The sequence below is a fragment of the Arvicanthis niloticus genome, chromosome X (assembly GCF_011762505.2).
Source record: "Arvicanthis niloticus isolate mArvNil1 chromosome X, mArvNil1.pat.X, whole genome shotgun sequence".
NCBI classification, from domain to species: Eukaryota; Metazoa; Chordata; class Mammalia; order Rodentia; family Muridae; genus Arvicanthis; species Arvicanthis niloticus.
The window spans coordinates 129,645,537-129,667,381 of NC_047679.1; the positions used below are offsets into that span (position 1 = coordinate 129,645,537).

Consider the following 21,845-nt stretch of genomic DNA (forward strand, 5'->3'; position numbering starts at 1 on the left):
TGCCTAAAGATGTCAGATACATTGGAGCTGGAATTACAGGCAATTGTGAGCTGCCCAATGTGGATGCTAGGACTCAGACTTGGGTCCTCCGAAAGAAAAGTATACTATCGTAACTACTGAGCAGTTGTTTTTATTAGCTTTAATTGTTAACCTGAAAGAGTCTATAGTCATCCAAGAGAAACCTCAATTGAGGAATTGCCTAAATCAGGTTGGTTTGTGGGTGTGATAGCTATTATTGGTTGTCAACTTGACTACATATGGAATTAACTAAAACTAAAGAGGCTGGATACACCTGTGATAGACTTTTTCCTAAATAAGTTGTTTGAGTAGAAAGACACACTTTTGCTTTTGGATCGGGGATTGTGTAAGGGCAAGATGTAGCTATGAGTGTCTCCCAGTTTATGGCAAATCTGCCAGGATTCACCACCAGAGGATTTAGATTTAATATGGCTTACAAAACTAGCATTCTAGTTGTTGCACCCAGAGATTGAGTTAGCATCGTTTTTGAACAAAGTTTGTGTGGTGTGTTTCTTCTTGAAGCACTCAACTGAGTTCAAGACAGAAAGGTATGGTGGCAAAGTGTGGGTTGTGATGTGCACCACAAAAGCTATGGGGGTGTTGAAGCATGGGGCTTGTGTGATGGTGACCCATCAGTGGGAACTTAGCGAACTGGGTGGAGAGATTTTGGAGCTCTGGTGTCATGTGGCCCACCGGTATTGGGCATAGCATGGGAATTGCCATTCGTTTTTAATACTTCCCCCAGCAGGTGGTGAAAGAATGTGTTGGGCAAGAATCCACTAGAAAGTTAAAATTACTAGTCTGAGAATTAGAGGTTTTTTTTTTTTTTTTTTTTTTTTTTTTTTTTTTTTTTTTTTTTTTTTTTTTTGTAAGTGAGTAGCCTACTTCTTGGGGCAGAGATTAATTGAACTGTGAATTTATAAAAATTCGATTGTTTGTTTTTAGGAAAGAGATACAGATTCCAGCTGAATCATGTGGGGAATTTTGCCTGTGGTTTGGAACTGGGATATGGAAAATTAGTCACTGACTCCAAGTAGAAAGGGCAGGGATAATCATTGCCTGCTATGTACAGGTATTAAATAAATGTCTGTGGCTCCAGGCAGAGAACTGAACAGATAGATGGTATAACAAGATGGCTGCTGTAGGCAGAGAGCCAAACAGTAAGTTGGTATGAAGATAGTTTACTTTAATACATCTTACAGGCTACTCAAATTCTGTCTAACGTGGGCTCCATGGGAATTCTGGGTTTAAATCCTGCATTGACTAGCTGCCTGTTTATAAGCAGTATCGATAGAAATGTGAATCAATTGTTTTAAAGATGGTATAAAGATATATTGCTTTAATATACCTCACAGGATACCCAAATTCTGTCTAATGTGGGTTCCACAGGAATCTTGGGTTATATTCCTGCTTGGCTAAATAGATAAGGCCTAAGAATAGGCACATACAGTATTTTAGTTTACTTCATTTGTTTTGGATTGTTTTAATTTTCAAAATGGCTGTGATTTTGAGTTTTGTGGTTATATTATTCCTATGAGAGAGAGGTCAAAATAAAGGGCTTTCTGATTACTGGATCAAGGATATGCTGATTTGGGGAAAAGGTTTTATCTTTGCATTTTCAGAAAAGGCGATTAGTGTATATACACCTTCCAGAGTTATATGGATCAGATATGGCAAAGAAAGACCACCAGAGGACTAAATTCCAGAGAATCAAACAAAAAAGTTATCTTGATGATACTAAGATTTTGTTTTGAGATTTGTATATTATAGAATATACAGCCTTGGTGAGTCTCCTTGTCAGACATGCTGAACTGACCCGCTTGAACTCCTGATGTCTTGAACTGTTAGCTGCATCCAGTCAAGACACAGAGATCAGAGAGTAAATCAATTGTTGGTGTGGCTTTCTTAAGGCCAACCAACTCCCCTATTTTCCCTACCCTTTCCCCACCCCTTCAAAATATCTCAACACCCACATTCAGCTTGAAGAAGTTATGAAGAGTTGCTGCCATGGCTCCCTGGGCTTTAGGGCTGGAGGATGTTATTATAGGTTGTCTTTCTAGGGAATGTAAAAATGGTAATAATTGGAACAGAGAGGAAATAGCTAGAATGATGATAATCTCTATTGGTACAAATCTTTATAATTATTACTAAGTTGAAGTCATAATTTCTTAAATGGTACAGAATTTATTTTGATGCAAAATCAAGGGTTTCATTGATAAAAATCTCTTATATTGATACAAAAAATTTAAAAGTACAGGGCTAAGACCCAGTCCTTCTATAACTTGTTATAAATTGATCTGAGATGATTAAGCCTTTGAGTTAAGGGCCAAATAGCAAATTCTTGGCTCTGAGTTTATTGTTAGGGTGTTTCCAAGATTTTAATTAAAAATAACTGAGAGTAGTTAATGGAGAACAGTCTAGATTACTTTAGATAGCTGGTTTTCAAAAATATAGAAATCCACAGAATGAGACATTTAATGTTATTTATTCACTTGTTGTAGAGACAAGTCTGCTCCTGACAGCTTCCCTTTCTTGGATTCACAGAAAAAAATGAGCATCAATGAAGTTGCTCCAGTTGTGATGAGACAGCCACTAGGCAAGAATTGCCTCATTTCATCTACAGACAAAATACTGTCCAGAAAAAGGACAAAATTTACAGGTTAGAACAGCTTAGTTCTGCCGAGACAGAATAGGTTTGTCTTTAATAATTCCTGTATCTCAAAGGACTGTCAGATGATCCTGGGCCAGAAGTCTAAAGGCTGATGCTCCAACTTCCTGACTTACTGGGGCTTTATAAGTAGGCAGCTGTCTCTACAATTTATCTGAATTCTGGAAGCTATGTTAGGCTTCTGATGTCTTCAGGTATGTTGGCCATTCTCAGATTTCTGACAGGGTTGAACTACTACTTATAGTCTCATAGCCAACCCAGGCTATTTACTTTGAAAGAACAAATTTGAGAGGATGGCTTTCAGATGGTACACAATCTAAAGCCAGGACATAAGTCAGGTGCAGATTTATGGTCTTTTAAGTTAAGATAGAGGATAGTGTTCTATTGTAATTGACAAAAATGTTAGACTGGGTGTTACATCTATCTTATATTTTATAAATTACAAAATGGTAATAGTTGTACTCAATTTATAACTGAGATAAAAGAGTCTTTTAAATGAACAGAAAGGGGAAAGTGTTGTGGGTGGGCCTGGTGCTGTTTGTATTTTAATGCTACTTACATGACTTCTTATGAACCAATCCTCTAATGAATAAAGGAGACAATCACTGGGTGAGTAGGAGGGAATTCCAGGTTGGACAGAGGAAGAGAGGAAGCAGGAAAGAGTTAGGGCCTTTTGGATTGGGGATATCATAAGGGCAAGATGTAGCTACTAGTGTCTCCGGGCTTATGATGAATCCACTAGGATTCGCCACCAGAGGATTTCGATTTACTCTGATTTACAAGATTAGCATACTAATTGTTGAGTCCAGAGATTGAGTTTCTATTGTTTCTGAAAAAATAAAGCTCCACTTTTAGTCCAGATCTTCTGAGGTGGAAAGATAAACTTTTAATCTGTCTCTTTTGAAATGGGAAGATCTACCTTTAATCTGGGCCACATATTCTGCTGGAAGCCTACATAAGGGATATGCAAAAAAGAAGCCTCCTTGGCAAGTCCATTCTGTCACTGGCATTAGAGCCTACTTTTTTGAGATTATGGTGTATACTGAAGACCAATTGAGACATCTAGCCTTACGGACTGAACAGGTACTGGATCCTCGGCCTTTCCCTTGATAAACAGCCATTGTTGGACTAGGTGGATCACAGTCTATAAGCAATTCTAATAAATCCTCTTTATAAATAATCATTTGGAATGTTCTGTTCCTTTAGAGAACCCTAACTAAAGCAGTGGACATGTCTGTGAGTGATTGTTTTGATTATTAATTGATGTAGGGGGCATTCCACTGTAGGCAGTATGATTCCTCAGGAAGGTAGTTCTAGGATGTATAAAAACCTAGGTAAGCATGAGCCAGAAAGTGAGCCAATGAAATATTTCACTCAGATTTTGGTAACCACTACTTTACTCTCTGTTTTTATGTATTGTGATGGCTATTCTTGGTTGTCAACTTAACTATATCTGGAACTAAAACCCCAAAATACAGGACATACCTGTAAGGGACTTTTTGCTTACTTTGAAGTAGGATGATCTACTTCTAATCTGAATCTTTGAGTTAGGAAGACACATGCCAAAAGATCCAGATCTTTTGAGAGGGGCAAAGACATGATTTTAAATCAGATCTTGAGGCTGGAAAACATACATTCAGTCTGGGCCACAGTTTCTGCTGGAAAATTATGTAAAGATATGGAAGAAGGAAGGTTTTGCTCTTTGTCTACTTTTCCTTGCCTTGCTAACACATCTATTCCTTCACTGGTATTAAAACCTACTTCTTCAGGATTCTACCATGTACTGAAGACCAGCTGAAACATCCCAACCTTGTTGACTGAGAAACTAATAGATTATTGAACTTTCTGTTCACAGCCAGCCATTGTTGGATTAGCTAGACTGCAGCCTGTAAGTCATTGTAATAAATCTACTTTATATCTATATTGATATATATCATATTGATATATAAATATATAGATGTATTATATATATTATTATATATAATATCTAATTTATATAATATATAAAAATATATCTATATATTATATATATCTATATATATAGATTTATTCTTTAAGTTCTGTTACTCTAGTGAACACGTGTTTCACTTTTTTTAGATTCCATCTAAAAAAATTTAGATTCCAATCTCTCTTTTGTTTTAAAAATTGTCTCCATTAAAATAATGTACTTTCATTGTCCAGACAGGTGCTTACCCTAGTATTTGAAACAAGCTGTATTAGGAAATGGAGAAATTATGGATAGAATAATAAAATCATAGATATCTAGTTTACATTACACTAAGGAAATAATAAAGTGCAATATTCTGTTAGGTGGTAAAAAAAATCAACAACAAAATCCTGACCAAAAAGGTAACAAAGGAGAAAAGGAAAAAAAAATATGTGCTATCTGTATTAAATACTACAAATCAGACTCTTGGCAAAGTAAGTCATGTCTTTGAGTATATGAAAAAATTTAAATGCAATTGAAGGGAGTATAAACATCAAAATTCTTAGAACAGAGAGTAAAGTACTAGGACTCTAGATTATAATAGGCAAATATTACCAGAAATTCAAATTAAATGTGAGGCTTAGTTTGACTTGAAGTAGAGAACTAATACTATAAGATAAAGGGCAGAGAATTCAGATAGAAGGAATATCTTGGAATATTCTACAATATAACTTTTCAGGGTTCTGTTCTTAGGCAGCTTTTCTTTGATTTTCTATAACTTAAATTTTAGTTACATTATATGAAACTAGCAGGATAATGTATACTTATTCCATTCCAACAACGTTCAGGACTTTAAAAGCATGTATTTAAAAATGTAATAAGTGAGGTAGTCTTCAAAAGAACTATAGTGTTTCCTACTAGTACTATATGACAGTCCCCTTTTACTCATACTCAGTAGTAATAATGGTCTTATAATTTTTCCAGTTTGATAAATACACCATGTTATCTGTATCACTGATAGTCTTTTCCTAGTAGAAAAGTAAGATTAAATTTTATTATGTTTTTGCTATTCAGATCTGTGTTTATATATAAATAACACATACATATTTTATATGCTGAATTAGGTTCCCCTAATTTTCACGTTGTTGCTTCAAACTCCAGTACTTCCAAATGTGTTTGGATTTAGAGATGGGTCTTTAAAGAGAAAATTAGTTAAAATACGGTTACTAGTGTAGACCCTAAGTTCATTATTATAAGAGACAATTATAATACAGAAAGACAGGTTCAGAGGGAAGACCATGCAAGGGTACAGGGGCAAGTCAACATCTAAAAGCTACAGAGAGATTGAAGAAGAAACTAAATCTTCTGATACTTTGATCTTAGACTACCTTCTAACACTGTAAGGAGATAAATCTAATAGTTTAGAAAGGCAAATATTATATATATAGTATATGATTATATAATAATAAAATATTTTTAAATGAGTTACCTTGGTATGGAGTAGTTGGCAAAATGGAGTAAGTAATATAGGACATAAAATACAAATTAAAAGGACAGGGTAGCCAAAGAAAAGTAGTCAGTGGATTTTTAAAATATGCATTATATGGTCACAGTTACATATTTATTATAGTCTATATATAACAGATGGTATCTAGACATAAGTTGGGGGCACCAATTTTCCCTTTGCCAGATGTGCATTGAATACAAATTATTCTTAACTTACTGTGCATGATATTGGAGGCCTGGAACCCAGGGTCCTGGGGCTGTGTATCAGCTGCATTGGGGAGGAAGCGTTGCATGTTCTCTGTGATGTACCAGCTTTGGTTCTCATCAAATACAGAAAACAGGATGACATTTCTCTTGTCTGACATCATCTGTTAATAACATATATTAAAAGGGAGATGGAAATGTCACTCATACTATAGATAAAAGCTAGAAGCCCAGAATAAATGGATAGCATATAGTATATTATTAAGGCATGTATTGGAAGAGGGATGGGCATTTTGAGTGATGAGTATATGTTCAGAACTAATGCAACTTCAAGGTAGGAAGGTAAGTGAATCTATCTAGTAAATTTCATTCCTTCTGTACCCAAGATCATACACTGCTATAGTTTGTGCCAGTGTTTTCACTTTTCATATGTTTAAAGTAAAGAAATATAGATCTTTAAAATCATCCAGACCACCCTCACTTGGTCCTTTTGCTGGGGTAGGCTTGTAGCTGGTCTGCTCCTGCGAACACACCATACCCTGACAATTCCTAGAGGAACCACTGTACTTGGAACAGCTGAGGAACCACTGTACTCAGAGCAAAGACAGGCAGAAAGATCAATGGAATAGAATTGAAGACCCAGAAATGAACCCACACACCTATCGTCACTTGATCTTTGACAAAGGAGCTAAAACCAACCATCCACTGGAAAAAGGACAGCATTTTCAACATATGGTGCTGGTTCAACTGTAGTTCAGCATGTAGAAGAATGCAAATTGATCCATTCTTATCTCTTTGTACAAAGCTCAAATCCAAGTGGATTAAAGACCTCCACATAAAACCAGATACACCGAAACTAATAGAAGAGAAAGTGAGGAAGAGCCTCAAATACTTGGGCACAGGGGAGAAGTTCCTAAACAGAACATCAATCAATGGCTTATGCTCTAAGATCAAGAATTGACAACTGGGACCTCATAAAATTGCAAAGCTTCTGTAAAGCAAAGGACACTCTCAATAGGACAAAATGGCAACCAACAGATTGGGGAAAGATCCATATATCCCTATTAAAAATGGGGTACAGAGCTAAACAAAGAACTCTCAACCGAGGAAACTCAAATGGTCAAGAAGCACCTAAAGAAATGTTCAACATCCTTACTTATGGGAGCAAATATGGAGATAAAGTGTGGGACAGAAACTGAAGGAGCTGATGTGGATGCCAGGAAGTGCATGCTGACAGGAGCCTGATATAGCTGTCTTTTAAGAAACTCTGCCAGAACCTGACATATACAGAGGTGGATTCTTGCAGCTAACCATTGAACAGATCATGGGGTTCCCAATGGAGGAGTGAGAGAGAAGACTGAAGGAGCTGAAGGGGTTTGTGGCCCCATGGGGAGAGCAACAATATTAACCAACCAGAGCTCCCCAGGGTCTAAATCACCAGCCTGGGAGCACATAGGGAGGGACCCATGGCTCCAGCTGTATATGTAGGGGAGGATGGCCTTGTTGGGCATGGGTTGGAGAGGAGGTCCTTAGTTCTATGAAGGCTGGATGCCTCAGTGTGGGGGGAATTGGAAGGCAGGGAGGTGGGAGTAGATGGGTGGGTTGGGGCACACCCTCACAGAAGCAGAAGGAGGGGGATGGAATAGGGGGCTTCTGGGGGGGGAATCGGGAAAGGGGATAACATCTGATACATAAATAAATGAAATGTCCAATAAAAAAGAACATCCAAATCAAATAAAATCAATAGAACTCTGAGTTCTTATCTTGTAAATATCTTTACATAAGGCTACCAGCTTATAGTAAATTTCAAAACTTAAAAGGAAATCAGAAATGACAGGTAGAACACTGAATAGTACTATAAAGATTTTGTTTTTTTAAAAAAACAGGATCTTAGAATAGTGCTTTATATAATGAACTAAATTCATTTGTTAGTCATCTGTTAGTTGAGTATAAGATTTAATATTTAAACTTCATATGTGTAAATATCATTTTATATGACCCATTGTTGCAAAAGCCAAAACGCTGAAGAGGAAATTAGAGAATATATATTTTACTCCAGAAGCTTGTGGAAAAGTAAAATTAGGATACATTCTTGGAAGAGATATTTGTCATATCCAATATTAGTTCAAAGTCCTAGTACTCTGGATCCAAATGTTTTGCCTGCATCCAAATACATGTGCTTTGTGCATTAAACCTATGAAATGCCTTCTAACAAATAGAAATTTATGCATCCTAAGTAGTCAAATGAATTCATAGTCAAGCCTCAAAGTATGGCAGTAAGTTCTTCTGGAGCTAAGAAGTGAGATTTTTGTAAAGAACTAAATTTTTCTTACTCAGATAATTTTCTAAAGCAGTAGAAATCATTTAAATTCTAAGCATAACCTAAGATAATTTTCTATTTTCCTCTATTTTGTTCAACAAATATTGGCTCCTTACTAAATGTCACATACTGTTGTAGATGCTAGAAATATATTATTTTTGTTTTCTGACAGCGTTTTGCTCATATGACAGGCTGGCCTTGAAAAAACTCACCTAACTCCCCTGTACTGAGGTTGAAGGCATGTGCAACCAACACGGCTAATTTTAAGGTGTTTTTGATTCATCCATAACGAGATGTCCAGGAAAGAAACAGGCTGTAGACATAAGTTTGTAGGTTTTAAAATTTGTAGAGGCTAGGATGTATTTAGAGTGCTAGTAGAGTGTTTGTCTAGCATGCACAAAGCCATGGGTATAGCTTGACTTTCCTGGACCTGCCAGCGTTATAAAGACAGGGAGCGTTCTAATATAGTTTAAAGTTTAGGCCTTCACCAGTCTCACAGCTAGCTCATCTAACTTAACCCAACTATCTTGCCTCTGTTCCACTGCAGTGTCTGTTCTCCTCCCAGAGTGCTCTCTGAATCTCCCCTCTGCTTTCTTCTCCCAGTATCCCTCTCTCTGCCCAGCTTTTAGTTGTCACATAATTATTACAGCCAATCAGATACAATTATAGATTACCTCTAGGCTAGTGATGAAGGATGGATATTTACAAAATATAAGGCCAGTCATAGAAATAACAATACCAAGATACTGCCAGCACTTAGCTCTCTGACAACACAGAATTAACAACTGAATATACAGAGACACATCATCACATGTTCTTCAACATATAGGCCTTATCCCCAGTACTGTATAAACTGGGCATGGTGTCACACACTATAATTCCAGTATTCACAAGGTATAGGCAAGAGGACCAGACCTTAAAGACCATCTTCAACTACATAAAGAGTTTGATTCAAGCCTGGAACACCTGAAACCCTGTATCAAAAAAATGTTCATTTAAATGTAGGTACAATTAGACAGGGCAGACTCCTGGGAGTGGGGGGAAGCAAAATCCCAGATTGGGACTGAGTTAAATAGAAAGAATCTAGGGTCCTGGCTTTTCTGTTTCTTAAAAGACAAATTACATAGAAAACTCAAATTTAATGAAAGCTAAGTGGAACTCAGCTTAATCACTTTTATTGGGGTATATTTCCTGTAAGTTATAGAGGTACCTATATCAAGAGAGTATAGGGAATATCTAGTTCTTAGGCATTTTATTCCACTTTTACTTTCAAATTTGTACTTTGGAAGAAAAGATCTCACCTGGTTTCCCCTTTGATCTACAGATTCTTTGTAGCAGATGAGAAGAGGGCCAATCAGTCCTGAAGCTAGATCTCTCTCAGGGTTAATGAAACTTGAATAATAACGGGTCAGGCACCGTGGATCTGATTTAGTTGGTCCATCTTCTACTGTAACTGTCCATTTGTACTTGAATATCTCTCCTGGATGAATTGGTAAATCCTTCAAATGCTTTATACCTATCCACATTCAAACCAGAAACAGATTATTAGAGTATAAGAGGTACATATTTTGTAATGTTGAATTAAGTTTTGCCCAAACCTGTTTGTGTGTGTGTATATATATATATGTGTGTGTGTGTGTGTATGTATGTATGTATATATATATATATATATATATATATATATATATCAAGTTCTCTGTGCATCAAAACTGTAACCTAACTTGGAAATATATTCTTATAACATAATATATAAATAATATATAATATATAATATATAATATATAAATAAATATATTCTTATAACAAGTATCATATCATAAGAGCCAAACCTCCAGCCCATTAAAGGCTGAAGCTGTGAAAATATTGTATAAAAAACTTGCTGGCTGCATTTAACCAGGCTATTTCTATATCACTTTCTGTTCTCTATCTATAAATATAGTTCTATCCCTCTCTGTGGTAAAGTGAAGCATTCTGAATCATTTTTAGTCCAAAATTAATTCATGAATTACTTCAAGTTTAGTGTGTCTAAACCCTTTTCACACAAATCAAACCCTTTTCACACAAATCATGTTATTTCAAGGAGACTACTAATCCATGTGCATGTGAAATTTTTCAGTTAACAGAAAGTAAAATGGCACCTGTAGCAAATTTAAGATTCACATAATTATTTTATACTATAAAAATGGGCCAAGGAGACCTTTCTATAAAAATATAAATATGTTTTTCTTCTTCTTTCCAGCCCCTGCTCCCAGAATGATGACTCTGAAACTAATTATTTAATAATAAATGCCTAGGCCATAAACTTTGGCTCATTCCCTGACCAACTCAAAACTCATTTAATCCATTTGAACTATTTTATGTCTTCCACATGGTTAGTTTACCTCTCCTTCTTTCTTACCATCTTCCTTAGCATCTCTCTCAGCAACTCACTCAGTGTCTCATTTGAATCTCTCCTGTCTCTATCGTGAGTTCAGTTAGCTGGTAGTTTATGTCAATATCTCTTTATTCTCTTACTCTTTTCCAGAATCCTCTCTCTTCCTGCCAGTGTCCCACCTCAGATTTTCTGCTTCAGTTCATTGGCCATGGGTGTTTATAATTGATAGGTGTTGCTTATAAGAGATTCTCTCTATGCTTTTCATAACATATTAGTTTTAAAAGGTTTACCTCTTATTACAAATAAAAGAAGTAATAAAAATATTTGTATATTCTTACATAAGGAAGAATAATCTATTTTATTTTAATAATAAAATTATTAGGACTGTGGACAAGAAAATAACAACAGCACATTATCTAGTTCTATGGTAAATATATTTATAAAATGTTCTTACATTACTGAAATGGTATAAATGCTACCTTTGTATTCATTGTTTTAGAATAAATGTTTAGACAAAGTGAGGAAGAATTATGTAAAATTATTATTAAAACAGTGTGTCAACAGCTGGAGTTGTACCTCAAGTAGATCTACATCAAGAAAGACCTATAAACTGAGATACTAATTACCTCTTGGCAATCTCCTTGCATGTAGAGGGCTGACATCAGTGATTCCATGAGGGTAAATATTATATGGTCGGCTTGCTTGATTCTTAAATATAATCTGAAAGTATAAGTGAGATACGAGATCAACTCCTAAGATGACTAGGTTCAACAAGAAAACTGTGGTCTAGCTCTAGAAAATCAAAAGGTGCCTGTATCTCTATTATAGGTCTGAGCTCTTAATAAAACTCAATATATTTGCTCTGTTCATGAAAAGGAAGCTCAGATAGCTGCTTGGATTTGTCATAGCCTTTTCAATTTCACTTTCTTTAGCAAGTATTGCATGCATCTCCCACACAAAGTGAAACCTGAACATTTGCTAAGGCCACTACGTCTCCTCAATCTTTCTGTATACTTAGCACTTAATACTCAATACTTGAGAAGGAGATAGTGATTCAGGTTATAAGAGTTATCACCTAATAAGCAGGTATACCTAGAAAACAATTTACAGCTTCAAGCAAGTGTGGCAGGTGACACTATCTGATTATAAAAGCTTTAAACAAGATTAAAAAATAAAAAGCGGTAACATAGAAATAGCACTGAATACTTGAAGACTACCTCTAGATCTGAGCATACGTTTTGTATTTAAAAGTTAATGAAAGAAAAAAAATTAATGAAAAAAAGTTCTAGACTAGAGATACAAATGGCTTTAAGGCCTTTTGGCTGGAGCAGACACTTGGCGGGTCTGCTCATAGAAGATATCTTAACCTGAACCTTACTAGAGTAGCAGTGGTGTAACCACTGCACTCAGAGCAGCTGAGGAAACAGTGCAGTCAGAGCAGCAGGATTTCAGGATCCAAGAGGTAGCGTGAGTCACAGGAACTCTTCCACCCAGGAGCTCAGGGCCACAGGATAACAGGATCACAGAGACAACTGGACTCTGAGGAGTTCTGACACAAGCAAGATAACTGGAAAGACAGGCTCCAGTCAGAGACAGTGAGTGCAGGTAGCACTAGAGATAACAAGATGGTGAAAGGCAAGCACAAGAACATAAGCAACAGAAACTAAAGGTACCTGGCATCATCAAAACCCAGTTCTATCAAAATAGCAAGTCCTGGACACCACATCACACTGGAAAAGCAGGATTCAGATTTAAAATAACTTCTTATGAGGATGATAAAGGACTTAAGAAGGACATAAATAACATTCTCAAAGAAACTGAGGAGAACACAGGTAAACAGGTAGATGCCCTTAAAGAGGAAACACAAAAATCCCTTAAAGAACTGCAAAAACCCAAAACCAAACAGGTGAAGGAATTAAACAAAACCATCCGGGATCTAAAAATAGAAGTAGAAACAATAAAGAAATCTCAAAGGAGGACTACCCTGGAGATGGAAAACCTAGGAAAGAAATCAGGAGTCATAGATGCAAGCATCACTAACAGAATACAAGAGATAGAAGAGAGAATCTCAGGTGCAGAAGATACCATAGAAAATATTGACACAACTGTCAAAGAAAATGCAAAATGCAAAAAGTTCTTAACCTAAAACGTTCATGAAATCCAGGACACAATGAGAAGACCAAACCTAAGGATAATAGGTATAGATGAGAGTGAAGATTCCAAACTTAAAAGGGCCAATAAATATCTTCAACAAAATTATAGAGGAAAACGTCCCTAACCTAAAGAGATACCCAGGAACATACAAGAAGCCTACAGAACTACAAATACACTAGACAAGAAAAGAAATTCCTCCTGTCACATAATAATCAAAATATCAAATGCACAAAACAAAGAAAAAATACTAAAAGCAGTAAGGAAAAAGGTCAAGTAACATATAAAGGCAGACCTATGAGAATTACACTAGATTTCTCACCAGAGACTATAAAAGCCAGAAGATACTGGACTGACATCATATAGACCCTAAGAGAATTCAAATGCCAGCCCAGACTACTATACCCAGCAAAACTCTCAATCACTATAGATGGAGAAACCAAGATATTCTATGACAAAACAAATTTACACAATATCTTCCCCAAAATCCAGCATTACAAAGGATAATACATGGAAAACTCCAACACAAGGAGGGAAACTACAACCTAGAAAAAAGCAAGAAAATAATCTTCCAACAAACCCAAAGGAAGATAGCTACACAAACATAATTCCACCTCCCATAACAAAAATAACAGGAAGCAACAATTTTTTTCCTTAATATCTCTTAACATCAATGGACTCAATTCCCCAATAAAAAGACATAGAATAACAGACTGGATATGCAAACAGGACCCAGAATTTTGCTGCATATAGGAAACTCACCTCAGTGACAAAGACAGACACTACCTCAGAATAAAAGGATGGAAAACAATTTTCCAAGCAAATAGTCCCAAAAAAGCTGGTGTAGCCATTCTAATTTAGAATAAAATTGACTTTCAACCAACAGTTACCAAAAAAGATAAGGAAGGACATTTCATACTCATCAAAGGAAAAGTCTACCAAGATGAACTCTCAATTCTGAACATCTATGCTTGAAATGCAAGGGCACCCACATTCATAAAAGAAACTTTACTAAAACTCAAAGCACACATTGCACCTCACACAATAATAGTGGGGGACTTCAATACCCCACTCTCAGCAATGGACAGATCATGGAAACAGAAACTAAACAGACACAATGAAACTAACAGAAGTTATGAACCAAATGGATTTAACTGATATCTATAGGAGATTTTATCCTAAAACAAAAGAATACACCTTTTCCTCAGCACCTCATGGTACCTTCTCCAAAATAAACCATATAACTGGTCACAAAACAGGCCTCAACAGATACAAAAATATTGAAATAATTCCTTGCATCCTATCAGACCACCATGGACTAAAGGCTCGTCTTCAATAATGATAAAAACAACAGAAATTCCACATAGACGTGGAAACTGAACAATGCTCTACTCAATGATGACTTGGTCAAGGAAGAAATAAAGAAAGAAATTAAAGACTTTTTATAATTTAATGAAAACGAAGGCTCGTCATACCAAAACTTATGAGACACAAAGAAAGCAGTAGTAAGGGGAAAACTCATAGCTCTAAGTGTCTACAAAAAGAAACTGGAGAGAGCATACACTAGCAACTTAGAAAACCTGAAAGCACTAGAACAACAACAAAAAAAACCCCAAATACAACCAAGAGGAGTAGATGGCAGGAAATACTCAAATTCAGGCCTGAAATCAACTAAGTAGAAACAAAAAGAACCATACAAAGTATCAACAAACCCAGGAGCTGATTCATTGAGAAAATCGACAAGATAGATAAACCCTTAGCCAGACTAACCAAAGGGCACAGAGACAGTATCCAAATTAATAAAATCAGAACTGAAAAGGAAGACATAACAATAGAAACTGAGGAAATTCAAAAAATCAACAGATGCTACTACAAAAGCCTATACTCAACAAAACAGGAAAATCTGCATGAAATGGACAATTTTCTAGAGAGTTACTAGGTACCAAAGTTAAATCAGGAGTAGATAAACCATGTAAACAGTCCCATAACTCCTAAAGAAATAGAAGGACTCATTAAAAGTCTCCCCACCAAAAAAATCCCAGGGTCAGATGGTTTTAGTGCAGAATTCTATCAGACCTTCAAGGAAGACTGTTGGGGGCCGACTTTTAGCAGAAAGTGGTTATCAGCTTTGCAGCCATCTTGATCCATATACCCTGACATGAGAGTTGGATTACAATAGTCTACAACAGCTGAGCACACTCTGATAATATTGGTTTAGATACCATGGGTGTGTGAGATTAAAGGTGTGTGAGATTAAAGGTGTGTAACTTAAGAGTGTGACTTAGAAGTATAGAGATCAGATTTAGAGACAAGACCTAAGGGCATGATTAAAGGTGTGACCAAAAGGCATGGCTTAGAAGTGAGACATATAAAAGGCAGAGGCAGACGGTAGAGAATCAGACAGAGATCAGAGAATCAGACAGAGGAGACAGAGAAGCAGGCACTTGGGAGAGAACTTGGAAGAAGTAACTTGGAACTTGGAGGCACTAGGAACTAGGAACTAGGAACTCAAGACTTGGGACTTGGACCAGGAAGAGAGACTGAAGAATAAATGGGATTGAATCACACTCTGTCTGGTCTCCATTCTTCGAGTCCATCCTCACTCTCTCTCTTGCTGAACCCCGACCCGCTGACCAGAGCAGCAGCTTGGGCCGGGATACAGTGGCCGCCAAACGCAGGGCAGCCAGGGCCTCAACATTTTGCTCTGGCTGCGACATTTTTTGGCCGCCCAAACGTGGGGCTAGTGCGGTTCTCAACAGAAGACCTAATACCAATTCTCTTCAAACTATTACACACACTAGAAACAGAAGGAACATTACCCGATTTGTTCTATGAAGCCACAATTACGCTCATACCTAAACCAGACAAAGAAACAAAAAAGAAAGAAAACTTCAGACCAATTTCCCTCATGAATATTGATGTAAAAATACTCAATAAAATTCTTGCAAACCAAATCCAAAAACACATCAAAACAATCATCCATCGTGATCAAGTAGGCTTAATCCCAGGAATGCAGGGATGGTTCAATATTCAGAAAGCCATCAATGAAATCCACTATATAAACAAACTCAAAGGAAAAAAAAAACAGGTGATCATCTTACTAGATGCTGAGAAAGCATTTGAGAAAATTCAACATCCCGTCATGGTAAAAGTCTTGGAAAGATCAGGAATTGAAGGCCTATACCCAAACATAGTAAAAGTAATATACAGCAAACCAGTAGCCATCATCAGACTAAATGGAGAGAAACTTGAAGCAATCCCACTAAAATCAGGGGCTAGATAAGCTTGCCCACTCCCTCCCAACCTTTCCCATATAATACTGGAAGTCCTAGCCAGAGCAATAAGACAACAAAAAGAAGTCAAAGGGATACAAATAGGAAAGGAAGAAGCCAAAATATCACTATTTTCAGATGATATGATAGTATACTTCAGTGACCCTAAAACTTCCACCAGAGAACTCCTAAACCTGATAAACAATTTCAACAAAGTGGCTGGTTATAAAATCAACTCAAATAAACCAGTAGCCTTCCTCTATTCAAAGGACCCTTCACAATAGTCACAAATAATGCCTTGGTCTGAATCTAACCAAGCAAGTGAAAGATCTCTATGAGAAGAACTTCAAGTCTCTGAAGAAAGAAATGGAAGATCTCAGAAGATGGAAAGAATTCCCATGCTCATGGATTGGTAGGATTAATTTAGTAAAAATGGCCATCTTGCCAAAAGCAATCTACAGATTCAATGCAATCCTCATTAAAAATCCCAACTCAATTCTTCAGAGTTAGAAAGAGAAATTGCAAAATCATTTAGAATAACAAAAAACCCAGGATAGGGAGAACTATTCGCAACAATAAAAGAACTTCTGGGGGAATCACCATCCCTGACCTCAAGCTGTACTACAGAGCAATAATGATTAAAAACTGCATGGTATTGGTACAGAGACAGGCAGGAAGACCAGTGCATTAGAGTTGAAGACCCAGGAATGAATCCACACACCTATGGTCACTTGATCATTGACAAAGGAGCTATAACTGTACAGTGGAAAAAGGACAGCATTTTCAACAAATGGTGCTGGTTGACCTGGAGGACAACATATAGCAGAATGCAAATTGATCCATTCTTAACTCCTCGTACAAAGCTCAAGTCCAAGTGGATAAAGGACCTTCACATAAAACCAGATATACTGAAACTAATAGAAGAGAAGGTGGGGAAGAACCTTGAACACATGGGCATAGGGGAAAAGTTCCTGAACAGAACACCAATGGCTTATGCTCTAAGATTAAGAATTGACAAATGGGACCTCATAAAATTGCAAAGTTTCTGTAAGGCAAAGGACACTATCAATAGGACAAAACGGCAACCAACAGATTGGGAAAAGATCTTTACCGATCCCACATCTGATAGAGGGCTAATATCCAATATATACAAAGAACTCAAGAAATTATACTCCAGACAACCAAATAACCCTATTAAAAATGGGATATAGAGCTAAAGAAAGAATTCTCAACTGAGGTAACATGAATGGCCATGAAGCACTTAAAGAAATGTTCAGCATCCTTAGTCATAAGGGAAATGCAAATCAAAACAACCCTGAAATACCACCTCACACCAGTCAGAATGGCTAAGATCAAAAACTCAGGTAATTGCTGGGGAGGATGTGGAGAAAGAGGAACACTCCTCCATTGTTGGTGAAATTGCAAGCTGTTGCAACCACTCTGGAAATCAGTCAGGAGGTTCTTCAGAAAATTGGACATAGCATTAGGTGAGGATCCAGCTATGCCACTCCTGGTCATATACCCAGAAGATGCTCTAACATATAACAAGGACATGTCCTCCACTATGTTCATAGCATCGTCATTAATAATAGCCAGAAGCTGGAACGAACCCAGATATCCTTCAACAGAGGAATGGATACAAAAAATGTGGTACATTTATACAATGGAGTATTAGTCAGCTATTAAAAATAATGAATTTGCGAAATTCTTAGGTAAATGGATGGAACTAGAAAATATCATCCTGAGTGAGATAACCCAATCACAAAAGAACACACATGCTATTCACTCACTGATCATTGGATATTAGCCCAGAAGCTTGTAATACCCAAGATACAACTCACAGACCACATGAAGCTCATGAAGAAGGAAGACCAAAGTGTGGGTGCTTCAATCCTTCTTAGAAAGAGTAACAAAATACTCAAGGGAACAAATATGGAGATAAAATGTGGGACAGAAACTGAAGGAGGGGCCGTCTGGAGACCATTCCACCTCGGTATCTATCCCATGTGCAGTCACCAAAGGTAGACGCTGATATGGATGTCAGGAAGTGCATGCTGACAGGAGCCTGATATAGCTGTCTTTTTAGAGGTCTGCCAGAGTCTGATATATTTAGAGGCAGAAGCTCACTGCTAACCATTGAACTGCTCATGGGGTTTCCAATGGATGAGTTGTAGAGAAGACTGAAAGAGCTGAAAGGGTTTGTGGCCCCATGGGGAGAGCAACAATACCAACCAACCAGAGTTCCCCAGGGCCTAAACCACCAGCCTGGGAGCACATAGGGAGGGACCCATGACTCCAGCTGTATATGTAGAGGAGGATGGTCTTGTCAGGCATAGGTGGTAGAGGAGATGCTTTGTTCCATAAAGGCTGGACAACCAGTGTGGGGGAATTTGAGGGTGGGGAGGTGGGAGTGGGGTGGTGAGTGGTGGCACATCCTCATAGAAGCAGGAGGAGGGGGGATGGGTTAGGGGCTTCCTGGGCAGGGAGGAAATGGGGTAAGGGAATAACATCTGAAATGTAAATAAAATATCCAATAAAAAAAAAAGAAAAAAAAAAGAGAAAACAAGGGGAGAAAAAACCCAACAACTAATGGATTTAAGCCACCATGTGAATGTTAGGAGCTAAACCCAGTCCCTCTGCAACAATGACAAGTGTTCTTAAGCACTGAACTGTCTCTCCAGGAAAGATACTTTTCTTATTTCTGATTTTTCCCCTTTACTTACCAACAGTGTGTCTCCAACTTCTCCATAAAGTAAAGGTCCCAAGAGTCCTGATTCATGCTGGATAGTTTCACGGGTCTTAAAGGTTTCATCTGTGTATGCTATAAATCTGACTTTTTTATATTTCCTACCAATCCGATGAGGACCATTGCTCAGATACTGGCTTTTATAACTTCTGTATGAGAGGCAAAAAGATTAGGGGTAAGGTCAGAAACTTTTAGATAATCACAAACTCACTTCTAATATGATTCACTCAAAACAAAGAGCAAGAAAAGTATAAGTAGTCTCAGGCTTACCTATGCTAGTATCTCATGTTCTATTAATTGCCACAGAATGAACAAGTGTTAAAGGCTTAGTCACAAGGGTATGGAGCTAGTAAACGGTGATAGAATCTTTAAAAGTTGAAGCCTATGCAGTGTTTGGGAGAGTAGATCCTGTACCTTGCCTGGATAGCAGAGTAGAGTTGATCCTGGTGGTGGGGGTGCAGGTGAGCAGGCACTGAGGGTATGAGAATTTGAGAACTGGTCCTGTTCCTTATCTGCTGTGTGTTGTGGCATGGGCAAGACAGAGATGCTATCATTGCCTTGCCTCTTACTGCCTGTGGCAGTGTGTGTGTGTGTGTGTGTAGATATTTGCTGAACTATTGAAATAAATGTGAAACCTTGAAAAAAAGAGAAAGAGTTGAAGCCTAGTGGAAAGAACTTAGGTCATTTGGGGCATGCCATTGAAGGGGATGATATTGGAATCTTACACCCCTTTTTATCTCACTTTGTTTCTTGTATGGAATAGGCCCCTTCCATTTTGCATATTACTGTGAATTTTTGTGCTGTCCCAAGCTCAAAGCAGTAGTCAAGCAACCACAGATTGAAATTTCCAATTCCAAAATCAAAATAAAACTTTCCCACTTACAAATTGATAATTATTTAGGTATTTTAGCACAGTAGTAGAATGGTAGATACTACAACATCCTTACCATTTGATCCCATGTCATATTAGCTCTTAAATATGCTTTAAGGAATCACTGGCTTAAATAAGTAAGACTGTGGGGAGCCAACAGAAGGCAGTTATCATCCTTGCAGCCACCTTGAGCCATATACCCTGACAAGAGACTTGTTTACAACAGCCTACAACAGTTGAGCACACTCTGATAACATCTTGTTTTAGATACCCAGGATTTTCCCTTGGGTGTGTGAGACTTAAAGGTGTGATTTAGAGATAAGACTTAAAGGCATGACTTAAAGGTGTGACTTAGAAGTGAGACATATAAAAGGTGTGAGGCAGACAGAGGAATTAGTAGGCACTTGAGACAGAAGAAAGAAATTAGACACTTGTACTTGAGACTTGGAAGCAGCTTGGAACTAGACTTGGACTTGAGACTTGGTTCCAAAACCTGGGACCTGAGACTTGGTACTAGGAACTAGAAACTTGGAACTAGGGACTTGGAGAGAAGAGAGACAGAAGAATAAACGGGATTGAATCACACTCTGTGTGGTCTCCATTCTTCGCTTCCGTCCTCACTCTCTCTCTTGCTGAACCCGGACCGGAGGACCGGAGCAGCTTGGGGCAGTGCAGGCTCTAACAACTTAGCCCCCAAGGCTTTTGGCAATGCGGGTTCCAACATTGACAGAGCGGTTCTCATCATAAGAGGAATGTGAGTATAAGGCAGAGTAATGCCAAGAGTCCAAAGGTGTTTACCCATTATCTGAGGTGAGAACTGAAGGAGCATAATCCCAGTCTTCCTCCTCAGCAGAAATATAATGTATCCAAGTTTTAGGGTACTTTTTAGCAACTGAGCGAATTTGGATAAAAGGAGAGCTGTCATAATCCAATGTGAACATGTCCATTTCTGAATCAAGATCATCATCATAATCTTCCATTTCTTCATTATTTTTCTTTTGCCATTGGGGTTCCTCAGGGCAGCTATCTACTTTGACATAAGCTTCCATGCCATCTGTAGTCAGACAAACCAAACAATGTTCTTAACTTTCTTGGGTTAAATGTTATGAATTTCCCCCTTATGATTTAAATATTTTGTCTTAAGTGTCTCTAATTCAAATAAGTACTAGTTTTGTTACTCTTCTATATGAATTATAGTATTTGTTGGTTTCTGGATTTGTCATTTTATTATACATTTGAACTGTCACCAAAATTCATTAATATAACAATATATATGAATATTCATAGGCATTTCTACTTCAAAATTCATTAATATAACATATTGGAACATATATGAGTATTTCTCTTTGGAACTGTTTATTTCATCTCCGTCTCATGGATAGACTAATTCTGTTACTTCAAGAATGGCTTGTTATTTCAGAAAGAGATTGTTTCTCTACTTCCTCCCTCTCTCTTCATCTTTCTCTTTTGTCTGTCTGCTATGTGTATCATTTTCCTGTACACAGAAAGAAAGCTCCTATCAAATGACAAAATCTTAATATTGAATTTCCTAGGCTCTTGAACTGTGTGAGACAATAATTTTCTGTTTATTACAAATTACCCTATTTCTGATATTCTATTCTGGCAATATAACAGACTAAGGCAGCCTTAAATGGACATAACCAAGAAAAAGTTACTAGGTTGATCCAAGACAAAAAATTAAGAGTTAATGCACAAGAAGGAGAATTGAAGTAAAAGGATTATTCAGTTTGAATTTTCATAGCTACTACCTACCAAGTCATGTGACCA

General features: G+C 37.3%; 1 protein-coding gene across 11 annotated transcripts in view; it reads right to left on the bottom strand.

Annotated features, from left to right (window-relative positions):
* F8 (coagulation factor VIII) overlaps window positions 1-21,845 on the bottom strand; it is a 181,843-nt gene that overhangs the window by 85,879 nt on the left and 74,119 nt on the right. For all 11 annotated transcript variants that reach the window (XR_013105888.1, XM_076918475.1, XM_076918473.1 and 8 more), the window contains 5 exons: window positions 20,856-21,111; window positions 19,164-19,335; window positions 11,644-11,737; window positions 9,945-10,159; window positions 6,337-6,487 (listed from right to left, as the gene is read on the bottom strand). Coding sequence is in view for 10 of the 11 variants with exons in the window: in XM_076918475.1 (XP_076774590.1) it covers window positions 6,337-6,487; window positions 9,945-10,159; window positions 11,644-11,737; window positions 19,164-19,335; window positions 20,856-21,111 (888 nt within the window). In the remaining variant the exon portion in view is untranslated. The remainder of the gene's footprint in view (window positions 1-6,336; window positions 6,488-9,944; window positions 10,160-11,643; window positions 11,738-19,163; window positions 19,336-20,855; window positions 21,112-21,845) is intronic.